General features: G+C 48.7%; 12 protein-coding genes across 12 annotated transcripts; 8 read left to right on the top strand and 4 right to left on the bottom strand.

The window, feature by feature from the left end:
• Positions 1 to 471: 471 nt before the first annotated feature.
• ECM15 (UPF0045 protein M15) lies at positions 472 to 852 on the bottom strand (the record flags this gene model as incomplete). The annotated part of the gene is made up of 2 exons (XM_064896860.1): positions 472 to 555; positions 625 to 852. The coding sequence occupies 2 exons, from the start codon at positions 850 to 852 to the stop codon at positions 472 to 474; spliced, it is 312 nt and encodes a 103-aa protein (XP_064755810.1).
• Positions 853 to 1,342: 490 nt separating this feature from the next.
• Positions 1,343 to 2,769, top strand: LTR64_002489 (uncharacterized protein; the record flags this gene model as incomplete). Its single annotated transcript, XM_064896859.1, has 2 exons — positions 1,343 to 1,403; positions 1,451 to 2,769. 2 exons carry the CDS (start codon positions 1,343 to 1,345, stop codon positions 2,767 to 2,769), a joined length of 1,380 nt encoding a protein of 459 aa, XP_064755809.1.
• A 541-nt stretch (positions 2,770 to 3,310) lies between these two features.
• On the top strand, positions 3,311 to 4,459 carry LTR64_002488 (uncharacterized protein; the record flags this gene model as incomplete). Its single annotated transcript, XM_064896858.1, has 1 exon — positions 3,311 to 4,459. The coding sequence occupies one exon, from the start codon at positions 3,311 to 3,313 to the stop codon at positions 4,457 to 4,459; it is 1,149 nt and encodes a 382-aa protein (XP_064755808.1).
• Positions 4,460 to 5,630: 1,171 nt separating this feature from the next.
• On the top strand, positions 5,631 to 7,214 carry LTR64_002487 (uncharacterized protein; the record flags this gene model as incomplete). The annotated part of the gene is made up of 2 exons (XM_064896857.1): positions 5,631 to 5,772; positions 5,821 to 7,214. 2 exons carry the CDS (start codon positions 5,631 to 5,633, stop codon positions 7,212 to 7,214), a joined length of 1,536 nt encoding a protein of 511 aa, XP_064755807.1.
• Positions 7,215 to 8,142: 928 nt separating this feature from the next.
• On the top strand, positions 8,143 to 10,311 carry set9 (histone lysine methyltransferase Set9; the record flags this gene model as incomplete). Its single annotated transcript, XM_064896856.1, has 1 exon — positions 8,143 to 10,311. One exon carries the CDS (start codon positions 8,143 to 8,145, stop codon positions 10,309 to 10,311), a length of 2,169 nt encoding a protein of 722 aa, XP_064755806.1.
• Positions 10,312 to 11,075: 764 nt separating this feature from the next.
• Positions 11,076 to 11,576, top strand: smd1 (Sm snRNP core protein Smd1; the record flags this gene model as incomplete). The annotated part of the gene is made up of 2 exons (XM_064896855.1): positions 11,076 to 11,089; positions 11,171 to 11,576. 2 exons carry the CDS (start codon positions 11,076 to 11,078, stop codon positions 11,574 to 11,576), a joined length of 420 nt encoding a protein of 139 aa, XP_064755805.1.
• A 457-nt stretch (positions 11,577 to 12,033) lies between these two features.
• GUP1 (glycerol transporter) lies at positions 12,034 to 13,976 on the top strand (the record flags this gene model as incomplete). The annotated part of the gene is made up of 2 exons (XM_064896854.1): positions 12,034 to 12,948; positions 13,008 to 13,976. The coding sequence occupies 2 exons, from the start codon at positions 12,034 to 12,036 to the stop codon at positions 13,974 to 13,976; spliced, it is 1,884 nt and encodes a 627-aa protein (XP_064755804.1).
• A 1,710-nt stretch (positions 13,977 to 15,686) lies between these two features.
• Positions 15,687 to 16,236, top strand: LTR64_002483 (uncharacterized protein; the record flags this gene model as incomplete). Its single annotated transcript, XM_064896853.1, has 2 exons — positions 15,687 to 15,706; positions 15,840 to 16,236. The coding sequence occupies 2 exons, from the start codon at positions 15,687 to 15,689 to the stop codon at positions 16,234 to 16,236; spliced, it is 417 nt and encodes a 138-aa protein (XP_064755803.1).
• A 1,733-nt stretch (positions 16,237 to 17,969) lies between these two features.
• Positions 17,970 to 18,441, bottom strand: RPB9 (DNA-directed RNA polymerase II core subunit rpb9; the record flags this gene model as incomplete). The annotated part of the gene is made up of 2 exons (XM_064896852.1): positions 17,970 to 18,297; positions 18,365 to 18,441. The coding sequence occupies 2 exons, from the start codon at positions 18,439 to 18,441 to the stop codon at positions 17,970 to 17,972; spliced, it is 405 nt and encodes a 134-aa protein (XP_064755802.1).
• Positions 18,442 to 19,032: 591 nt separating this feature from the next.
• pin1 (peptidyl-prolyl cis-trans isomerase Pin1) lies at positions 19,033 to 19,670 on the top strand (the record flags this gene model as incomplete). Its single annotated transcript, XM_064896851.1, has 3 exons — positions 19,033 to 19,035; positions 19,093 to 19,610; positions 19,661 to 19,670. The coding sequence occupies 3 exons, from the start codon at positions 19,033 to 19,035 to the stop codon at positions 19,668 to 19,670; spliced, it is 531 nt and encodes a 176-aa protein (XP_064755801.1).
• A 116-nt stretch (positions 19,671 to 19,786) lies between these two features.
• LTR64_002480 (uncharacterized protein) lies at positions 19,787 to 20,528 on the bottom strand (the record flags this gene model as incomplete). The annotated part of the gene is made up of 2 exons (XM_064896850.1): positions 19,787 to 20,345; positions 20,416 to 20,528. 2 exons carry the CDS (start codon positions 20,526 to 20,528, stop codon positions 19,787 to 19,789), a joined length of 672 nt encoding a protein of 223 aa, XP_064755800.1.
• Positions 20,529 to 21,400: 872 nt separating this feature from the next.
• On the bottom strand, positions 21,401 to 23,220 carry LTR64_002479 (uncharacterized protein; the record flags this gene model as incomplete). The annotated part of the gene is made up of 4 exons (XM_064896849.1): positions 21,401 to 22,803; positions 22,855 to 22,866; positions 22,915 to 23,085; positions 23,145 to 23,220. The coding sequence occupies 4 exons, from the start codon at positions 23,218 to 23,220 to the stop codon at positions 21,401 to 21,403; spliced, it is 1,662 nt and encodes a 553-aa protein (XP_064755799.1).
• Positions 23,221 to 23,287: the final 67 nt, after the last annotated feature.

The following is a 23,287-nucleotide window of genomic DNA, read 5'->3' as shown; positions in this document are numbered from 1 at the left end:
GATCTTGATTGGCTACCTTGACCCATATTCAAAGCTGACATAAGCACCAAGAACAAAAGGGTATCTCCTGCAGTAGAGATGTTGCTAGTTTAGGATGTGAGCGTGAAACTTTAGTGGGCATCGCTCTATCGAGCAGGGTTTAAGTCTTTGAGTCAAGATCGTTGTCGTCTCAATCTACTGGCATACTCGAGTTGAGTGGTATGGGTTATTGTCACACGACACTGTATAAAAATGCAGGTAGCTCGAAGCAGAGCAATTGACGTCACGTTTCTATTGCCGCATCTCAATTCTCGCGCAGCTTCACAAGCTGATTACCTCAGAATTCATGCCGAGTGATAACTTTCTCGAGCCACAGTGATCGATAGCAAGAATTACACGACAAAAACTTGAAGCCATGCAACTCAATCGTCTCGTGCTTAAACGCTTCACAAGATTGAAGCCGGCCTGTTCAGAGGAAGGATCTGTGACTGTTCATTTGTCAGGAATGATGCCGCTCACCTCGCCCGGCATCGTAGTTGAATTTGGGGCGTCCCTTGTGGTATCCTTCTCATGCTTCTATAGACGCACGAAATATTAGTTACCAGTGACAGTAGACAAATAGTCGACCTCTGCTGTGAGACTCACCATGCCAGGCTCCTCAGTACTGCTACTTTGCCCTTGATCGGCTGCCAGGAGTTTTTCCACAGCATCTACCTTGTCCTTAGCGGTCTGCTTCTTATCCGTTCTTGACCCGATTCTGATGTCAGTTTGTATCCGGACAATGCCTTGGTCGTGAAGTATCTGATGTGCTTGACCGATAATCGTGGTGACACTTGACCAAGGTCCTTCCAGCGTCGTCCCAGCGCTGTGCATTGTCCAACTGACTGTACCGTCCTTCACATCAGGATGGCCTCGAACGAGCCTCTGTACCTCCGCGATCTGCTTCGACACACTAGCCTCTGCTGTCCCAAGTGGTATCAAACAAAAGTCAGCCGTACATTTTGGAGGCAAACCAACTTCGCCGTAGCTTTTGTCTGCACCAGCAGGCATGACTGTTTTCAGGTAAGCACTTCTCAGCTAGAAATCGAGCCAAGCCGCAGTTAAGCAAGCTGATGTTATCGAAATTGCTATTCAGCCACAATGAATTAGAATGGTGGTTTCTTGCCGAATGTGACGCCAGTATCGCACTGGAGAACGTGCAACTTGAACCTGTCTTCGAGCTACTGTACAGTAGTTTCCCCGCACAGTGCACTTTTGTTCTCAGATCCTCTGCACACCCTGCACAATTCCTTTCTAATAGTTTTCATTACCTTCACATCCTCACTCTCGTCCTCTTCGAGTCATTGGTTTGAACTCGACCAACATGGACTTCTTCCAAAAGCTGCTTGGCGCGAAGCCATCCCAAGCTCCAGTTCTCGACGACGGTAGGTAGCTCTTCCTATGAACACAACAGCTACTGATTCATCGATAGAGTTCGCAGATTATGCTGCACCAGCGGCTGCCTCTCCTGTCTCAATACCAAGCTCCGTTGCCGATGCAGCTGCAGCTGAAGCAACTGGACAAACTCCTTTGTCGGGCTCAGGAGGACGACCGGTTGTCTACACAAAATGGTACCGGGTATGGGAGCGCACTACGATAGCGGATTTTTACTTCGAGTTGGCTGTGATACCCTTCCTCGTTGTGGCCTTACTCGTTCACTTCTGGGGAACGCGTCGCAACAGAAGGAGGGCGCGAAAATTCATGGCAACCGCAAGCCCTATTCTTGAGAACGAGTTTGCTCTTGTTGGTTTCGGCACGCAACCGAAAGATGTTCCCTACTCAGAAGGCACGCAAGGCGACAGTCTCATTGCTGCATCTGCTAAGCTTACTGGCGAAAACCTCTCCGAAGAGGTCATAAAGGGAAAGACAGCGTTCGAATTCGAAAGTTACGCGACGGGACGTGCCAACGTCGCGTTCGTCGACGTCAAGGTCAATTTGTGGAAGTGGTACAATCCGATGCTGCTTCTTGCTGAATCTGGAATGGGACTCTTCTTCGAAACCCTAAAAGTCGAACCAGAGCGCATTGAATGTGTTTCCTACGCCTTTGATGGCAACGAGAAGAATTTTGTTGCACCACCAGTGCCAGGGTCGGAGGAGATCAAGAAGACGAAACCGATTGGCAACTCGACTTACGACCAGTTCATTTTCGCGATCGTCAACAAACTCTCTATGAAGCGGCTGCGTGAACAACGTTACGACCTGTCCCTTACCTTTACCAAGGACAACGCCAAACTTCCTGTGTGGGCCAGTGTCATGTCTGAGTCCGCCGAAATAACAGAGACAATGTTAACCGCAGAACTGGTCAAGGCAATAGAGACTGCAGGCGACTACTTTGAGTACTTCATTGTTACAGATCAACCGATTGAGAAGCCCACCACGATTGACGAGGCTAAACCCAGGAAGCGCATCCATATATGTTTCCGTTTGCCCAGCGACAACGACTATGGAAAGGTCCTGCCACTGTTCCAAACGTTCATACGATTTGCCGATCATTTGGCTGCGAACGCGCATTTCAGACCCGAAGTAACTAAGAAGATCAAGCAGATTCGAGAATCGGAGAGTGGGAAGCTCAGGAAGATAGCCGACAAGGAAGCAGAAGAGGACCGTATGAAACAGATGGAGAAGCTGAAAAAGGAAGAAAGAGACCGGAAGATGAAAGGAATGAGTGCGGAGGACCAGAAGAAGTTCTTGGAAAAGGAAGCTGACAAAAAGAGACGGAAGGACTCAAAGAAAATGACTGTAAAAGGCTAGAATACCAGCCATAGCAATTCTCTCCAAATTCGAATGTGGTATCCTTCTTCCTGTACTATATGTTGTGTAGAATTGTGTGCCGTGGCTGTCTAACAGGCAGAACTATTTTTGGTACAGGCAGAGTGGCAAACTCCACAAACACGATGAAGAAAGCTGTTAAGGACAGTTCACACGAAGAAGTGCTTGGTCAATTAACCGCACGAATCGGAAGATGTGACATGGTTGAAACAGTTTGTGTCGTCTCTTCTTGGCTTCGAGAGTCTCAGATCTGATTCCGTCCTTCTGGTGGGGAAGGCAGTGCTAGACATTTGTAAGAGGCAAACGACGCAGCCATTCACCTCCGTGAAGGATGAACTGCGCCATGAGTAACGCACGGCCTTGGGTGATCATGCTTACTTCCCATGTGTTGACTTGATGTAATTCAGCATCGTTCACTCACTTGTCACTATTCTGTTGTTCTTGTTGTTACTTCCACGATCGCACCCTATACATTCGCTTGTCGTTACCGCCTTCGTTCCTGTTCGCATCGACACGACTCATCATGCATCCGTTTGGTCTACTACTGACTTCGTTCCTCTCCTTGACAAATGCAGCCTCGATACAGTCTAGACAAACCACAGCATGCAATAACTCCCCAGCTCTGTGCTCCAAGTCATACTCTGCGATAACACATTTCGGAGCTCACGATTCACCCTTCGTTCGCGATGCCTCAACCGGCTACTCAATCAGTGGCAATCAATACTACAACTCGACAGTACAATTGAGCGCGGGCGTAAGATTGTTGTCTGCACAGGTGCACAAGAACAACGGAGACTGGCATTTGTGCCACAGCTCTTGCGATCTTCTCGACGCAGGGTTACTGTCAGACTGGTTGAAAGATATCAAAGAATGGATGGAAGCGAATCCGAACGACGTGATCACCATATTACTTGTCAATAGTGACAATGCCACTCCCTTGGAACTTCATGGAGAATTTACAGAAGCCAAAATCACAGACTTAGCATATAAACCTGTTTCGACCACGACGCGACCTGTACAATGGCCAACTCTACAGACCTTGATTTCAGCAGGTACGAGGTTGATGGTATTCGTTGGAAGTCTTCCTACCGCATCAACCATCGTGGAACAGAGTTATCTCATGGACGAATTCACATTTGTTTTCGAAAACAATTATGAAAACACAAAATTTAGCGACTTCAGCTGCATTCCCGATCGTCCTAGGGAGGTGAAAGGGAACACTGAACAAGCCATCTCCTCCAACCGCTTAGCATTAATGAATCACTTTCTGTACGAAGTGGGAGCCCTCGACATCCAAACTCCAGACGTGGACAATATCACAACCACGAATAGTCCAAGTACGACAGCCGTCGGCATGCTGGGAGCGTCACTGGGCACTTGTCAGCAAGCATACGGCAAAGCACCAACTTTCGTGCTTGTTGACTTCTTCGACGAAGGTCCGGCAATAAATGCAGTCGACGCGATCAACGGCATAACGCCTACAGGTCGAATTGCGCTACCTGCTCGAGACACGGACACCAACCGAGCTGATAGTGGATTTGTGGGTGTCAAAAATCTGGCGGAGCAAGTGCAGGAGGGCAAGAAACCGCTGAAAGGAGCTTGGATATATGCTGCCGGTCAATGGTCGTTTGGAGGTATCAACCTGAGTGGAGGGGACTTGGTGACCAAATAAAATGCGATCATACTGGATTGCAAGCATAGCGAAGGCGTTTCAGTGACTGGGGATTTTTGTCTAGGCATTTTGGGATGGGAACGGAATGGCTAGGATGGTCATCCGTATTGCATGGCTCTTGCTTCCGGATCTCTCGCGTGAACGGGACGGATTCTAAGGATGAGAAAGACTCATAGAGTCTTGCGACATTTTCATAGCACCAGAGCTTGCTCAGGGAATGAGTCAGCGATTTGCTGCAGTAGAGGTTCCCTCTGCAAGCAATATCAACTCGTTGTTGATTGTACCAAATCAGTCTACCAGTACACTGGGTTGGGCTTCCAGTCGCTCGATCGTCCCAGCAGGATATGGTAGATTAACTTTTGGAAAAGTGCACACGAGTATCTTATCGACGAGCTATTGACAAAACACCCTTCCTGAAGTAGTTAAGCTTGGGGAGTCTCCGCAGCCCCTGTCACTGGCAGATCCCTGCTCGAGATCTCTGTGGAGAAAGACGATACTCGTACTGCCCCCTGCGACCTGACGGTAGCACTGCATTACCATAGTAAGCTCCTGTTAACTGTGAGATACTATCGAGAATATCATGCTCATAACGACCAATGGCTATAACCTGGTGGTCAAGGTGCGCGAGGTCGAGTTAAGAGGATTGACCATCTGAGATTGAGTTCGGCAGTAGTGAATGCATTACTGTTTCTTTTGTTCCACTATGCACGACTCGATCATACACCTCTCCGTCGCCCTATGCATGATGTACCAGTAGCACACACGACACTGATGGTTAAATCTAATTCAACACTTGGGTCTCAGAACGTTGACCATCTTTACCACATTAGATCCGATCAACTTCACCAGCGTACTAGTAGTCAATGGCTGTTTGGGCTCCCGCGTCGAAGCCCCTTTCTCTGCTAGCGGCATTGCAGTAATCTCGAGGCACCATCCTTAGCACCACACTAGCCCTTTTCTATGTTGTTAGAGATCGTGCACCTTCCAGCAATGCGTTCGTCCGTGCATCTGCTTCAGAAATGTCCCAATGAAACCCGCGTGCAAAGCTGACTTTAGCAACAGCAGGAAGATTGGAGAGTATTCACTTTCATTGACGATAGGAAGTATCTAGAGCTTATTGTCTGAATACCAACGACAAGCATATTCCTGCAGGCAGGGTGAATCAGTCAACATGAGTCTCTTTCTCACCACGAGCCTCGACAACAACGAGGATGCGCAATCAGTCTCAACATCAGCACCTTCACCACGATTGGAGCCATCTCCTATAGAGGCATCGCGTATCTCGGGCACAAGATCTTTCTCTGGCTACTCAAGTACGTCCAGTCTTACATCTTACTCGAACGCGTCCTCAAACTCGAAAGCCACCTCACTGTCCTCCAACGCGTCGAGAAGGAGGGGATATGTCCGACCACAAGGTGCTAGCTTTGCTCCTTCTGCGAAGAACCGAGAAAGCGTGATGAGCCTGGGGAGCATAGCACATCTACAGTATTACTTCGCAAGAACTGGTTTGCTGGATGGGAGAAGCGGTCAATTTGTTAGGAAGAAAGAGAACGGAGAATATGACATCCCTAAACTTGCAAAACTAGACACTGACGACTATACTTCTCCAATCGAGCAAGAGGGTGCCCTGCTTTTCGAAGCTGCTAAGGAAGACGGCGATGACATTATGCTTCCACCTACTGTATCCACGTACCGCAGTGGCACACAATACGTACCTCCTCCACCAAGTCAGCAAGTATTGAAAAGAGAGCTGGTGGATGCATTGGAGAATGCTCTACACGCCCTGGAAGCATCTGAGAAGACACAAAAGAGTCGAGAGGAGATATCTCAAGGATTCTACGAACTAGAAGGAATTCAAATTCTCGATACAACCACCCTGGCCATTAGAGCTGCAAGGCAGTACTATACTCAACATCCTAATCCGAAACGTCTAAATTCGTTGAGGTCCGACCAAGCATTGCGGAAAGAGCTTTTCGACGTTCTAGAAGTGCTGAAACGAGCTGCGAATAGGAACTTCGCAGGTGGTCTCAGGGAAGACGAACGTCTGATCATTCTTGTATGGGTTAGCGATGTTGGCATGATGATAGACAAAGAGGCCAAACTTGAAGAGGCAGACCGACGGCAGAGGAAGCACTGGCAATGGGTCGACGACTCGAATTGGATTGGAGATGACACAGGACGGACATTAGATTTCCTATCGTTCCTACTCAGAGAGACAGAAACACCCACAGAACAGACGTATGAAGTTCTGCAGGACAGATTCTGGCACACTTTGATAGATGGCAAGAAGCTGGTGCAGATGCACAACGCCGCAGTCAGGAAGTCAAAGCGACAATTTGACTATATCGAGAAGTGCCATGACGACGTCAACAAGCCCTACCGAAGAGCAGAAAACATCAGATACTGGCTAAAGGCAGCAGAGCTCAGATTTGAGATTAAGATATCAAGGAAGCTCAATGTACTGGCTACAGTTAGTGCCACTTCAGCCGACACAGACATCCTGAGGGAGTTTGAGCATCTGGTCATGGAGTGGCTACGAGCAGTTCGCATCGATCTTACGAAAGACTGGAATGGAGAGGAGGAGAAGAAATTGCACGCCAGAGCTAGGAGTCTGGCACTCGCGAGTCCATTAGGCAGTCCCTCGAAGGGATACAAAGGGAAGGAAAACACACCACCTCCTCTGCCTACTACTCGACCTTTCCACGAGTCAGAAGTGCCAGGTCCCGGGACTCCCCAAGAATGGCGTGATGATTAGGTTGATGTCAAGGGAGTACTCTACTTCTTGTCTCTATCTTTCTGCTTTTAGCGTTTTTGAAAATTATACCCGGAGCAGGCGACTATGATGATTCTCTTTCAATGTTATTGCGAGCAACTTGCAGAAATGAGCGTCGAGCACAGCTCACAATGAGTGACTGCTAGACTTCGGGAAGGGTGTAGCACGTGGGTGCAACAGACAGGCAGAGCTGGTAACATGAGCCTAGCAACATTCTCGAGACTGTATCAATTGGTCGAAAATCGCTCTCAGTCGTCGATTGCTATAGCCGTCAAGCCCTATTGATTCGGTCACATCAAGCAGCATTCCAAACATGCTCCAGTCTCAATGTATACGATAACCAGTAGCAGCGTTCGGCCTCCCAGACGTGATTGTTCTTTGTGTTGAGGTACGGCGAGAAGATGTAGAAACTGTCAAGCACTTGCGGCCTCATAACATATGTTAAGTTGGGGTCATGTAGCTTTTTCCAATGCAGACAAGGCTAGCCTCAATATTCAGCCACAAAACAACATGATTGGAGGGAGGGGCCGAAAATCCTTGCACCAATGCACCAGAAAGCGCGACTGCCAGATGCAAGGAAGGAGCACTCATCGACCCAAGCCGCTTATCCCCCCTCTCTTGCTTTCACCTTCACAACCCTCACTCACGACAAAAACGACGAATTTCACGACCGTTTGCTTGCAGCCGAAATAATGACACTATCTGCCCGGCGCATACTACAACACTCTTTTAGCGTTTGTAATACGTGATATACACTAATGTTTGGAACACTTGCTCGCGAGATCCTAATTGACTGTCACTCACGTTCCTCTGTTGCCCTCTCCTAAAACGTACCGCCCAGTTTGGAAAACGATTTGGCAACATCGGCGCAAAGTGATTTTTCACGCGACCCTCTCGGACAGTCGCAACCATGACGAAGAAGTCGCGCAAGAACGAGCCTGATAAGACGCATCGCTTGGCTCTCGCTGAGCTAGCTGCTCATGACGATGCCTGTTCAGACGCCCTCATTGACAATGCCTTCTATGGAGCTCAAATACGGAAAAACAGACCAAGATACACGCCCTTACGCGGCATCAAGGACGAAGAAATACCCAATATTCTTTTACACAAACTGATCGACCAGAAAGACTACAGGGCGACGGAGAAGGCTCTCCTAGATGTGTCTGGAATAAAGCGATACCTTAGCGGGCTCCGAGGAAAAGCAGTGCGGGAGAACTTCATGCAACACTTGCGCAAATACATCTCAATGTACAAGACGGACAGCCCTTGGGAGGTCTCCACCACAAATAGATATACAGTTACATCATTCGAAGCAGCTGTAACCGCTCGAACGAGGATAAAACAGCACCAGACAATCCCTTATTTAGTCGGTACATTGGTCAAACTGACTGCAGAAGAATCAAATCAGTTGGACGCGACAAACCGTAACTTCAGCATTGTTTGTGCTGGTCGCAAGAAAGCTCAATCTATTTTCCTAGGTCCTGCTCGGTTTGCCAACCACGACTGCGATGCTAATGCGCGACTTGTGCCCAAGGGCGACGATAGTATGGAGGTCGTGGCTTTGAGAAACATTGATGTTGGAGAGGAGATCACTGTCTCATACGGGGACGATTACTTCGGACCGAAAAACATCGACTGCTTCTGCGCGACGTGTGAGAAAGCTATACGGAATGGATGGAGCCCAAAGCCGAATGAAGGAGAAGATGATATGGGCTCTAGCCGGCAACCTTCAGCTGCTGCATCACCTGGGAGGTCGTCAAGCAAGCGAAAGAGAGACTCGGAGAGCCAATCGCCCGTGCCTCAGCAGCTGCCAAAGATCAAGCGACAAAGACCGAATCCTTCCCCATCCAAGCTTCAGTATTCTTGGACACCTTCGGATAGTGCTACGTCTGTGAACGAGGTTGATGAAGACGACAGTGTGAGCAGACAGAGTGTCGAGTTGGTCGCCGTGAACGATCCAGTGCCTGCTTCTCCTGCAAACTCTCGCTATTCGCTGGAAGCAAAAGCAGAAGCTTGGGCGGATCAAGATGCAAGCTCAAGCAAGAAACGCAGTCGATCAATCTCACAACTCTCAACGTGTAAGAGACGGAAGGTAGATATACTATCCGCACAATCACCGAAAGACAGGAAAGATATTAACCCTGCCTTACCATCGCCCATGTCGCAAAGCAATAGTCCACCACATGATCCGGATGAGGCTAGGACAGAGGACGATACTATCGTCGTCAAAATGGAGACCACAGAAGTGGTCAAGCTTGAGAAGGATACGCCTGTTCCGAATATGAACAGTGTCGCGCCTAACCCACCGATGGCTGCACAATCATCACAGCCGCAAGCGATCTCTACAGTTACCACGACTCAGCTAACTACAGCAATTGCTTCCTCTGCGTCACAAGTACCTCCAATTAACGTCCTGGTTGAGTCGATAGAATCCAACTCGGTCGATGTCATAACAAACACAAATATACAAATACAACCGCTTTCACAATTCCATCGAACACCAGGTGATTGGTTCCTAACTCGAAAGCTACTGGCTCAGCCGCATGACAGATGGGTCCAGTGTCATAATGAGCGCTGCTTGGGGTACTTCCTACAAGCTGATGGCTATCTCACACGAAGGGAATGCCCTCGATGTGAACGACACTCTAAGCTCTATGGTTTTGCTTGGCCAAAAACGGACCCCAACTTTCGGAAGATATTGGAACGTCCAGGCAGCACGAAGGAGAAGAAAGACCCCAGTCTGTACTCAGCTTACCGGAGACAAGGTAAGCAGGGGAAGGGCACCTGGGTCGAAGGCGTGGGCGACGATGAGGAAAGAACTATGGACCATCGAACCGTTCATCGCTTCGTGCTGCCGGAAGACGAGAAGGCTGTCGCTAGGAGTGGGCTTCTGAAGCAGGCTGAAGTCGAACGCCTCAAAGGAGAAGGCAACTTTATTGGAATTTTCGGCTTAGGTAGGGAGAGCAAGAGCAGGATCACCGACAGCGAGGTTATGGATCGGGACAGCTTAACACCCGATGGCGAGTTAAGGCGGAGAAGTGGTAGGATCACCACGGACAAGATCTACTCTCGCGTTTAGGAAACCGAAGATAACGATCTCGAGGATTCAGCCAATGGTATACCCGATGAACACCTCGGCGATGATGAAGACGACGAGGACTGGGTCTCAGATAGCACGAAGGTTGCGAAAGAGAGGACGACCTGCAGGGCGCAGAAAAGAAAATTGCGTTCGAGCAGTTGAAAAGTTGTGTTCAGCACCAGATCGCGGGCAAGATGTGCTGGCCCGACCAGGTAATCTCATCGATGTTTTTTGCAATTCGGACCTGGCTTTTTCGGCCGAGATGAAGGCACATAAAAGGACTTCGCGTCTTCCAGCAGGTGCTCGAGGACCATCATAATGAGTGCGTTCTGCATGGTGAATTTTTGCAGTCCTTGTTGGATTATTATGGGAGGAATAGAGATGGAGTTGTTATGTACAAAGAAATCACACTATTGGATGAGCATGAGCAAGAACGAGACAACGACTCAGAGCTCGTCAGACTACTAGAATAAGACAAAACCACACATAGTTGTCGGCTAACTTGCCCTTGCTTCTCACATGAGTGATCGGTGTAAGCCTTGTATGTTCCACCAGTTTTCTATAGTGAATTCAGGTACAACACAAACTAAAAACGTGGACTAATAGCCAAGTTGCGGTCTCCAGAAGCAGGCGCGCTCTAAAATCGTAATCCTCTATCATCTTACTGCGACTCGCGACTCTAGTCCCGCGAAATTACGAACACTGAACATAACCTTCAAACCAAATTACTACAGCCAGCCTGAGCGAAGGCGCGAAACCCCAAGATGAAGCTCGTCAGGTAAGCACTTCCTTCCCATGTCAAGGACACTCGTCTGAACACATCTACACAGGCGACTCCCAGCTAACCTGGAGTTCCTAGATTTCTCATGAAATGCGCCAACGAAACCGTCACAATCGAGCTCAAAAACGGCACCATCGTCCACGGCACAATCACCTCAGTCTCCCCACAAATGAACACCGCTTTACGCGCCGTAAAGATGACTACGAAAAACCGGTCGAATCCAGGACAGGTCGGAGAGACAATATCGCTCGACACAATCAATATTCGAGGCAGCACAATTCGACATTTTATTTTGCCGGATTCGTTGCCGTTAGATACGTTGTTGATTGATGATACGCCGAAGCCGAAGAATAAGGCGAGGAAAGATGCGGATAGAGGTGGAAGAGGTGGTGGTGTTGGGGGCGGTATGAGAGGTGGACGAGGTGGGAGAGGTGGTGGTGGAAGGGGTATGGGTAGAGGTAGGGGGAGAGGAAGAGGATTCTAGGTTGTTGAAGCAAGAAGATGAGGTAGAGAGGTATATCATCGGCTCGATTAATGCGACGCAGCCCCATCCGTATAGCAGGGATGATTTTATGCTGAAGCATAGAATGCTGCCAGCAATGCAACTCGGGGTTCAAAAGCAATGCGACGACACGTCACGGCGCTCAACTTTCGATACATGGTGGATTGTCTGGTGGCTGCTGTGAAGATTTTGAACAATGATTTAGAAATAGCAGCAGATAGCAAATCAGAGCTTCTGAACCAGTCTGTGTATACGTGTATCACATTGACATTCGCTCTCCGCTCCTGTTCTAGAAAATCTCGTCGTTTTAAGAGGCAGCCATCCGTGCCAAGCACTTGCCTGCAACTCGTTCGGCTATGAGTGTGCTGCACGCGACTCCAACTTGTTAACTCGTTCGAAGTCTGGCTGCGATCGCAGACGCGCAATACCGAAGGCGAGAATGGTGGGCCATCATGCACAGGAAGAGACCGAAGTGACAACATCCGCATCTCTTCGGAGATCTCTTCGTGCCATCTACTCCCTCGATACGCTCGACACTCGCCTGACCACATCGTCCAAGACCCCTTCTAAGGATGCCAGCAAGATCTCCGCAGACACTGCAGTAGATGGACCAAAAAGAGACAAGGACTTACCAGAAGGCGCTTCACCCTCGAAATGGACCACCCCAGAGTTTGGCCTGTACACTTTGGTCTTTGTCATAAGTGTGCCATTGATGTACAAGGCGGTCTGGGATGTCTCTCAGCCAGAGTCTAAGCATTATAAGGAGTATGCGAGCTTGTTGTCTGATGGCTGGCTGTTCGGTCGCAAGGTCGATAACTCAGACAGTCAGTATGCTGGGTTTAGGGACAATGTACCCTACTTAGCAATACTATTGGTGGTGCACCCATTACTGAGGCGGGCATACAACTTAGTCTTCTCTACCCAGAGGACTTCTTCTACCTCGTCTGCAAGTGAGCGGCTCTCTGCTCGTGCAAACTTTGATTTCGTTTCTGGCCTTGTCTTCATTACTGCCCTACATGGCTTTTCTGCTTCAAAGGTACTGACCATCTTGTATATCAACTACTGCATAGCCATGCGATTGCCTCGAGATTTCATGCCCTCAGCTACCTGGATGTTCAATGTTGGGGTCTTGTTTGCGAATGAGCTGGCTCAGGGTTACCGTTTCACTTCTATCGCGGCAGCGACGGCTCCTTTCTACGCTGGTGCAGAGGATGTGGGAAAGTTCTTAGATTCATTTGGGGGTCTGATTCCAAGATGGGAGGTCTTATTCAATATTACCATTCTTCGACTTATAGCTTTCAACATGGATTACTTTTGGTCATTGAGTCGAGATCGAGCTGGAAGTCCAATTGAGGTAGGTTGTTGCTCTTCCCCACGTGTCCAACTCGAGTGAATTAAGCTAATACACCAAAGAAGAAACAATTAGATCCTTCCGCTCTGTCAGAACGGGATAGAGTCTCTATTCCAGCTCCTGAGTCGGCCTTCACATCCTTCAAAACATACCTCGCATATGTTTTATATCCTCCGCTATACCTTGCTGGGCCGATTCTCAACTTCAACGACTACATTTCTCAATCGACCTACCAATCAGCAAGTATCAACACTCGTCGCACCACGCTTTATGCAATCCGCTTCCTCCTGACACTCTTTTGTATGGAATTTCTCCTACATACAACCTACGTTGTGGCTATCTCAAAGTCCAATCCAGACTGGTTAGCCTTTACTCCATTTCAATTGAGTATGCTCGCCTACTTCAATTTACATGTTATCTGGCTGAAGTTGCTCATCCCGTGGCGCTTCTTCAGACTCTGGTCACTTATCGACGGCATCGATCCTGTCGAGAATGTGGTCAGATGTATGAGCGACAACTACTCTGCCCTCTCTTTCTGGCGAGCATGGCACAGAAGTTTCAACAGATGGATCGTGCGGTATCTCTACGTTCCACTCGGCGGAGGGCCGGGAGGTGGCACGGGTGCAGTCAGAGGTACTATCAATATGCTTGCAGTCTTTACCTTCGTTGCACTCTGGCACGATATCAACCTCCAATTGTTGGCTTGGGGTTGGCTGATTGTCTTCTTCGTGCTTCCCGAGATCCTAGCCACGATAGCGTTCCCGAAGTCTAAATGGAGGGACAGACCGACTACCTATCGTATGATTTGTGGTGTCGGTGCAGTCTTCAATATCATGATGATGATGGCCGCGAATCTGGTTGGTTTTGCTGTTGGACTGGATGGCCTGAAGGGATTGGTGACTGCGATGATCTCGAGCACGGCGGGTCTGTTATATACAGCTGTTGCCTGCTCTGTTCTGTTTGTGGGCGCTCAAGTCATGTTTGAACATCGTGAAGAAGAGAAGCGGAAGGGGATATTTCTGAAGTTTTAGTTAGATTCGAGAAAAAGAAGACATCGTGTCACAATACCGCACAGTCGAGCGACATTGACACTCCAGTCTTCTGCGTTTCCATCGTGGTCGAGTAAGGATTTGCCAATGCTGGTACAATTGAATGTCGACTCACAGCGTGATCTGAGTCAAACTCCTTTGATTGCGCTATGTATGCACCCGCCTTCCACGCCATGCTTGCGTTGACCGCATCTCCTTGTTGACAATGGGTATCACGACCGTTACATACCGTGCGTACACCACTAAGACCACATGTCGACCACGGCTGAACAACGTCCTCAGCCGGCCTTACGTACGCCATACACCACCTCGTTTACTCGACACCACATCCGAACAGTCATATAAAAACTCCTTCTCCAGCAACAGTCATAGCTCGACCACTCCCCTACTTTATCCTATTCAAAGCAAAGCAATTCAAGTCATGGGACTAAGAACCGCGCCACAGAGTATAAATCTCCACGATCATCCAAGCAACGTAATACTATACACTACCATACATTAATCAGACCAGATCACACCACATCATATACTCACACATCCACATCCACACTCTCTTGTGAAATCATGTCCTCAGTATCCAGCTTCGACGCCGACGCTTACGGCAACTACTATCATCTCGATCTCGACACCCCCAGCATCGTCCAACTAGAAGCTGAGATCAATACTTCTGCACCATCGAATATGTCTGTGCGGGCGTTTGAGACGCTTGTTGCGGTTGTTGTGGGGAGGGGAATGGTGGTCGGGCTGTTGACGACGGGGGAAAAGGGGGAGAAGTGCTTAAAGTAGAGGGAGGGTAATTCAGAGATTAGAAGGTTAAGACTGTGTGGGATGGGCGAGGTGGTGGAATTAGATTGGAGCTGGGTTGTAGAGCTTGGGTGGTAAAGGCAGATCGTGGGTGAGGAGGTAGTGTCTGTCTGGAGGAATTGCGAGCTTGAGGAGGTCTGCAGGAACGGAGAGGGACTGCAGTTGTCTGGAGTTTGTGGTTGAGACGTCTGGGCTTTTGAGCGTCTGAGGAGTCGACAGAACAGCATAAACTTTTTCTAGGCGCTTTCGGCATAGAACCGTTTAATACACATATGCTCTGGCAGAGCAATGATAGTTCATTTTGGCTTATACACAATCTCTCGTTTCCAGGTTGAATGTGTAGTCGAAAGTGAACAGACAAGCGCGAGTATTTGGTTCGTGGTATCCATTCTCTTCGATTAAGTCCCTGGTGCCGTGCCTCACATCTTCTTTTTGAAGTCTGTATAACCCAATCAGTTGATTAGAGATATTCCGGATTCCTTGTGAATTTCTGTTCGAGTCACCAGATGGTGCCGCCGCGCCGTTCAAAAGCCTCATCTCGTATAGTCAGTATTTCTCTGACTAGTCAAGGCAGTCGAACGTCAATCAGCAGACTACATGACCACTTGCACTCTCAGGCATGTCTTCCCGATTGTCATTCTCATCACTGGTTGTGAGCGTTTAGTCGCCAGATTGCTGAGTAAGTCGTTTCTACTCACAGGAACTGGTTCTTCTCTTCATAGTGTACGTGGTCAAAACGCTTGCCCTGGGGTGATCATCAGTCTGGTGGTAGATGCAAGTCGCGCCATTGGGAGGATCCGTAGGGTCTAGGTGAATGCGTATACGTCTGCACAATCGCGTCGTCAAAAGCCATGTCTTTAGGGACTCAGGTAGGATGACCGCTCCGATATGGCCAACGTCCTGGTCCAGTCAGTGTATCAAACACAGCAGAAATAGAAGATATAAAAGCAAATATTCCCTGCCAGTCCTTACCACCATCACCCAAGAAAGCAAAGATCCCAAGAACAATATATATAGTGAAGACTATTTATCAGGATAAAGTTCGACCGGCCATAGCCCGTTCCAGAGAACCATCATGAGTGCGCAGAACAGAAACGCACAAAAAGCCATTGAGGATGCACCACACCGAAGTCCTCAGAGAGCCATTACGAATGCACCGTATAACATCTCCCAGAGCGCCACCGCGGAAAGATCGAAGAAGAGCACCCAGGGAGCCACAACATATTCACCCAAAAATGGTACTCAGCGCGCTACCACCAATCCGCCAGACAGAAACACTCAGAGAGCCATCATGGCTGCACAGCAGAGAAGTGCCAGAGAGAAGCCGCCACCACCGCCGCCAAAGAAGGCCGACAAGGAGGTCACCTCGAAGAGCAAGACGGGCAGATCAGAACCCATACAATTTGGCTTCTTTGCCGTCGCAAAGCATTTTCGATGAAGCGAACCACGGCATTGAGTTTTATCAGTCTTACTGAAATCTGCTCGTGGATTTGAACGTCTTATCCACAGCTATGATGTGCCCACAGAGAGCTGGAGATGCAGAGCTGGCGCAACAGCATTCTGACCATTGCCCGCAACGGACAGACGTCTGTATGATGAGCTTGAGTTTGATAGAAGCTATGGCAACAGCATAAGGAGATTCATTCGTAATTTCGAGCTTAGCCTCTTTGCTTTGGCTGGATATTGGTTCTATCCAACCTCGATTTGCCCAGTTGGGAATCTTGCATTCGTGAGCGTAGAATATGGTGCTTACAGGGTAGAGCTGGCTTCGTTATTGAAGTTCTAGACAGAGCTGTGGTATTAATGTCTCATAGCAAATACATAACATCGACAATAGGGTTGCGTTTTCGATATTGTGCTGTGAGACGTAAAGAGGAAAGGGAAGGGCGATGAAAGTGAATTGAAGGCTCCGAGAGGAGGCCGATATTTCCCCATCTGGCTACAACACCGTATGGCTTTCAGGATGGGACTGTAGACGAAAGTCCTCACTATCGAACTGCTGCTATCCGCCCACTACATTACCAACGTGCTTTACGACATTCCTACATTCCATCGCTGGCAAAACTCTCTTCTACTGATTCAGATCAGCTACTACAAACACCACGCACGCATACAGGCAGACCTCGACCTTCTCGAGTGCTCATCCACATCCTCAGCGCAATCATGATACAACTTAAGGTCACATCTCTGAGCTTCCTACTCATTCAAGAATGCTGATGTCTTTCTAGACACTCCTCAACGTAATAGACAACTCCGGCGCCGCAGTAGCAGAATGCGTAGCAGTGATGAAAAAGCGCGGCATGCGACCAACAGCCTCGATCGGTATACATACTTCCTTCAATATCCGTCACGATATCAGTAACTAATTCCATACCCAGGTGACAGGATAATAGTCGTCGTCCAGAAACAAAGAAGTTTTGGTGAAGGCGGACCAGGCGGCGCATCACTATCCATCGCGAACAAAGTCAAACGAGGCGATATACGGCACGCAGTCGTGGTACGAGCACATAAAGAGCAGCAAAGGAAAGATGGAAGTTATATACGTTTCGACGACAATGCTTGCGTGCTGATAAACAAGAGTGGGGATCCGATAGGGACGCGACTGACGGGTGTGGTGGGAGCTGAATTGAGGGAGAAGAAGTGGTCTAAGATTTTGAGTCTGGCACCATTACATGTGTAGAAAAAGCAGATCAAATTTCAACTCCAGGATTTTTCAAGACCTTGTCCAACCTTCAGAATAGGAAAAATCGCTTACAAGCGATTCAAACTCAAGGTCCTCCTCGAATCGGAAACTGCGCGCGAATGTCGATGCCATACGCAAGTCACCATATCTGGATCACTTCAGGACCAACCAAGCTGAAAATCGTCACTCATTTTGGCTCCGTGGCCTTGCCCCAAGCGTGGTTGCAGTTCGGATTTGTACAAATATAGTACAGAGTCTGGCGAACGTCAGCAAAACAATGGTTGGGAGGGGATATCTTGGTCCAGCACTCACCATACCAATATCTCCTTTCCTCTGCTGGGACTGGAAATAAACAACGTCGGTTTCATGGCATTTCGGACACTCACGTTGTTCGTGCGGCAACTGTAGACCAAGAGGTCAGCCGAATTCCAGGAAATCAAAAAGCACAAGACTATAGCAAACAACAAGTGGGCGAAACAGTGCGCAACTCAATAGCCACGTTGTTCAGGTTGAGAGGATTGCGTCTGATCCTCTTCAGACTCATTGTTGTTTGGTAGCCCACACTTCGAGCACCTCAAACACTGTCCACACATTGTGCACATGACCATGTCGTCTTCATCGTCGGTGGGAGAGGGGTTACCCACAGTTGGATCATTGGCGACATAGGCCTTTTCTCCCATAGACTCTTGCGCAGCTTCACTCAGATTCTGTCGGTATGTGCAGGCTGATTCGTGTTCTTGGACGGAGTGGCAGGATTTGCAGATGTAGAGGAGTTTGTTCATAGCTCGGTCTTCACGAGGGTACAGCAGGTTCGAACTAAATAGGTAATCGTAAGTACTTCGGCCAGCCAGTGTTGGACGTAGAATAACGAGATTATTCGTACCATTCCTGGCAAAATCTGTATGCGATCTCACCGCTGCCTGCGCCCTCTTCGCTGGCTGTAGGCGATGCCATAGACATCCTGGGCTATGTGTATCGATCGACTGCGACGAGACGGAGTGTGATGAACGTGTGACAAAGGTGTAACCCGACGTCCTTCGTTCTGTTTCGTGAATGTGGTGTGGCAATCGGCGAGATGAACTAGGCAAGATGCAGTCCACACGGTTGATCGCTTGAGGATGGCGATATTGTCGTTTGTAAACTAAATTCAGTTCGTAGGAAACGAGAAGACGTGGCGCGTGGTTGGATTGTTATGCTGTCAGAATGGTATTGCGTTCTATCATGTTGAAGATCCGCAGGAAGCGGTGTCACTGAATCCAGTCTTTGGGCGTAACTTCGCGCCCGTGAATTCCCCGCCCGCACGTTTCCACGGTTCCTTGCAGCAGTGGAGCACGGCAACATCATTAGGGCTTTGTACAACTGAACCCCACTGCAGATCGCAGATGGTCACCAGATCTTTGTTGAATCTCATTTACTGCCGACCATCAGACTACCACCATTCATTGACATAACCTCCAACCTGAGCTGTAGAAGAAACAAATTCAGACCTGCTTGCTGGTGCTGTTACTTTCTGACAGACACACCTGATCAAGGTCAACAGACTGCACTATAATGGTAAACAACTCAACGATTCCAGCCTTAGCACTATTGTCCAGCTAACCTCCCTCTCAGCAGGCCGACACAGGTCTTCCTCCAGACTGGGAGGTTCGACACTCCAACTCCAAGAATCTCCCATACTACTTCAACCACAAAACCCACGAGTCGAGGTGGGAACCTCCCGAAGACGCTGACACTGAGAAATTGAAGATCTTCATGGCCCAACACCACAGCAGCGCGAATGGTCGAATCGACGGGCAAGACAACAACAAGATCCGTGCTGCTCATCTCCTCGTCAAACACAATGGCAGTCGCAGACCGTCCAGTTGGAAACAAGCGAACATCACGCGGAGCAAAGACGAGGCTATCGAGATGCTACGTGGTTACGAATCACAGATCAAGAGTGGTGAGAAGAGTCTAGGAGACCTCGCTATGAGCGAGTCGGACTGCAGCAGTGCGAGAAAGAGAGGGGACCTGGGCTTCTTCGGGAAGGGTCAGATGCAGAAGGAGTTTGAGGATGCTGCTTTTGCATTGAAGCCAGGTGAGATCAGCGGAATTGTTGAGACGGCGAGTGGTGTCCATTTGATTGAGCGGTAAGTCCGATCATCTCACAAGGATATACAATCACTAACGAAGTGCACAGTATTCAATAGCCAGCGGTTATCCATTTTATTATGACTTGTCTAAGTAAGCAGATTTGCTACGAAAGTATAGCCAGTTTTCAGGTAGGATGGATCAAAGACTAGAAAACAAGAATTAAATCCTTCTTTCACTGAGCATCTCTTTGCAGCCATATCTCCCTTTCCAGCTTCAGGTACAGACTATCAACAATCTCATCACCAACCACCAAACTCTCTTTCTGGCATCCATTCTCTACAAATTCAAGCTGCTTCAACAACCCGATCGATGCGGCATTCCTCGGATCTGTGTCTGCCGTTATCGACGGATACAGCCACCGACTCATGAGCTCGTCCTCCGTAAGCACCGTCCACTCGATGAGACCTTTCGCATCACCACCACCAGCTCTTCCGACATCGTGCGAGTCCTGATTCTCAAGACTAAACAAATACTCCAATACCACACCCAACGCCTCCTTCGTATATCTCTTACCCCAATACTGCCGACTTAACAAGAACCCAATCTCATTCGACGGCCGACTCGCATAGATCCCTATCTTACCTATCGGTCCCGAGACGTCCTCCTCAGACTCAACTTCAACTCCAGATCTCAAACAAATAACAAAATCCGTGACACCATTCTGTGCCGACTCGATCATACCCGCAATCCAGTTTTCCGTACATGCGATATCTGGATGAGGTGGTGTACTCCTACAAGGTCGCGAGTCAGCATATGAGGCTGTTGGTAAGAACTGAACGGAAAAGAGTTAACGAAACGTACCAATACCGCATCACTTCAGGGTCACTGAATGCTTCGAAGAGTGCTTCTGCATCTGATGGGCGAGCTTCGCGGAGGAGGAGACGGGGTGTAGTGAGGGTGGTGTGGGTGGTCATTTCTTTTGTTTAATTTGCTCTATCTATTTTTCCTCTGGTAGCAAATTTGTGCTGTTGTGTGGGTGGGTTCAAGGTGTATACGATTTGAAGAGCGTAAGGGGTAGGAGCGCAACTCAAAGTTTTACGTAGTACCCGTAGTATCAAGCTCTATACTGACCCAATGCAATAAATAGTACTTTAAAACAGTGCGTACCGCGGTGAATGAGTACACATCAAATGTGTCTTTCTCATTACGCTCGCTGAATCCACATTTGTTCGATCTGCCAGTTTGTGACTCGCATGTTCTAGACTGAGAACTGGGTACCTAATTACAAGCACGGTTACATTGGTGGCGCTGCAACTTTGACTCATCTCTTGCTATTTACGGCGACCACATTCAGCTTCTTATACAACCTTGCTGTAGTACACAAGACAAGGGAAAAGATTCACGATCATGGTACTGACGGAATGATGATCAGAAGGATGTTGTGAAGGACAAAGTAATTCGATGTCAAACTCGAATAAAAGTTAGAGAAGTCAGTGCTCCCATGATACTGTGTCAGGAAGGCTCAGGCTTCGTGGAGCCACAGACCGAAGCCAAAATAGATACGCTTGAAGTGAACAACGCAACACTAGCTTTGAACTCCATTACCCAACCGATCGTGCCTGCCATATACGTTGCTAAGTCGTGCTTCTCATTCCAACGCCAGCCGAGTCTTCGTCAGACTTGTTTCCGAATCATCTTCATATCGCATCATGTCGTGTAAAAGTTGTTTATTTGAATGGTTCATATGTGCAGCTTGTCTTTTCCAGGTTGACTGTTGCTCTACCTTGAAACTCCATACGCCAGCCTAGACCTCCAGGGTGACCCAGCTCTCATTCTCAAACACGACCTATTTTGCCCACTGTTCATCTTCCCTCTCATCGTCCAGATTGAAACCTCTAGCAACACCATAAAGATCGACGTCAGGTGCACACCACATTGGATCTTCGAATGTATCAGGATTCGATAACGTCCTCGGCAACTCTGTCGGCAGATTCGGCTTCGGCATGCTGCGAGCATGAGCCTGAGCCTGGGCTTCTCGTATTGAGTACGGAGCTGTGAGATCTGTTGACTCTGGCGGCGAAGGATGAGATGTGATCGAGAACCCTAGTATCGATTCCGGTGGTGTCGACAATTGATGCTGTGAACGTGGAGGTGAAGGCTGTTGGACAGGATGTTGCCGTTGCTGTTGAGGATATGGAGGCTGGAAGAATTGTTGTTGCTGAATCTCGGGCGTCAATGACGTGGAAGGGGGAATAGCGTACTGGTTCACCTGCTGCGGCGACCTGTTTTGTCGGGAAGTCTCAGCGATAAATTTGTCAATATCGAGGTCTCCCATGCCATTGGCAAGTGCATTCCCAGCTGGTGTGCCATAGTAGCTCGAAGAATTGCTGTAGCGATGGCTGATGTCGTCTTCTGTGGCTCCAGTGCTACTCATATCATTGGAAGCATGACTGATGGTGCGAAAAGCGGTCGGCCGAAGGTTAGTAGGCAGATCGTCGACTTCGGAAACATCGGCTGAAGGTGTGTTGAACCCCGAACCAGTCAACTGGTTCAAATGTTCCATGGATGTAGCATACGATGGAACCTGGCTGTTAGCAACATCACCATATAGGTTCTTCATGTTTCCTGGACTGTTCATCTGTGGCGTGCCGCCAAACCCGTATTTTGACCAGTCGATGTATGCTAGTTCAGGTACAGCTGGTGGACCATAATTATGAGCATCGTCGTGCGTTGTGAACCAGTCCTCGGGAATGTTTTCTGGGAACTGCGGCGCAGGCCCAACACTAGGACTTTGCGCATCGAATGGTGAGTACGAATAGGCGTTCGGATCTAATGGCGGGATTTCGACTTGAAACGGTATACTAGGATTGCTTGTAGGCGCAAGTAGTGGTGAATTGTGTTCAGATCGAGCCTGGCGTTGTGCATGGGACGCATTCAGAACGTTGTGCAGAGGAGACTCATGGTGGACAAGGGCGCGGTTCATTGATGGTAGACTGTCTGTAGACCTTTGAGCTAGTTCCCTATGGCTAGGACCGTGATGGCTGTGTGATCTAGACGGTATCCTGTAAGGAGCACCACAATGATTGTGAGCGTCGTTGAACTTATGCACAGGCTTGTGATGACCATTGGTGAATATTGTAGGTCTGCTATCATGCTGATTGACATTAGGTCCCGTAGATTTCCTGTTCTCTTTCTGCTGCTGCTGCAATAGGGAGGGGAGGTCTTCAGGCACAGTATCGAGGTAAGGTTCTTTCTTCAGTGAGCAAGTACACTTTCCGCCATGACCGCAGCAACACGTACTTGGAGGAGAGTCTGCGTCAGATGTCAGCACGAATACAGCTTGCTAAATCTTTCACTTACCACCTTGTCCGTCCTGTTGCAGGTCTTTCAAGTGTGGACAATCCTCCTTTGCGTGCGATTTGTCTTGACATTCGCACTTGACGTGTTGCGATCGATTCTTTCGTAAACTTCGACAGTGAGGACATTGCGACACAGGTCGGCCTTTCTTGTTCACATGAAGTAGTTTACGCTCTAATCCACAAGTTAGTCTGCTTGCCGTGGCCACGTCCACATCACAAGTAGTGACTAACCACTATGAGAGCATGAAGACACTCGATGGCCTCTGACACATGCTTCACAAGCATACTTCTCGCCGTTGATCAGCATCTCGTATCAAGTGCCTCGGCGCCACAATGGGTGAGTCCTGCTCTGCCGCAGAAGCGGAAAATGTTGC

Source organism: Lithohypha guttulata (assembly GCF_036872675.1).
Source record: "Lithohypha guttulata strain CCFEE 5908 chromosome Unknown scaffold_2, whole genome shotgun sequence".
Taxonomy (NCBI): domain Eukaryota; kingdom Fungi; phylum Ascomycota; class Eurotiomycetes; order Chaetothyriales; family Trichomeriaceae; genus Lithohypha; species Lithohypha guttulata.
This window is presented reverse-complemented; position numbering and strand designations above follow the sequence as displayed.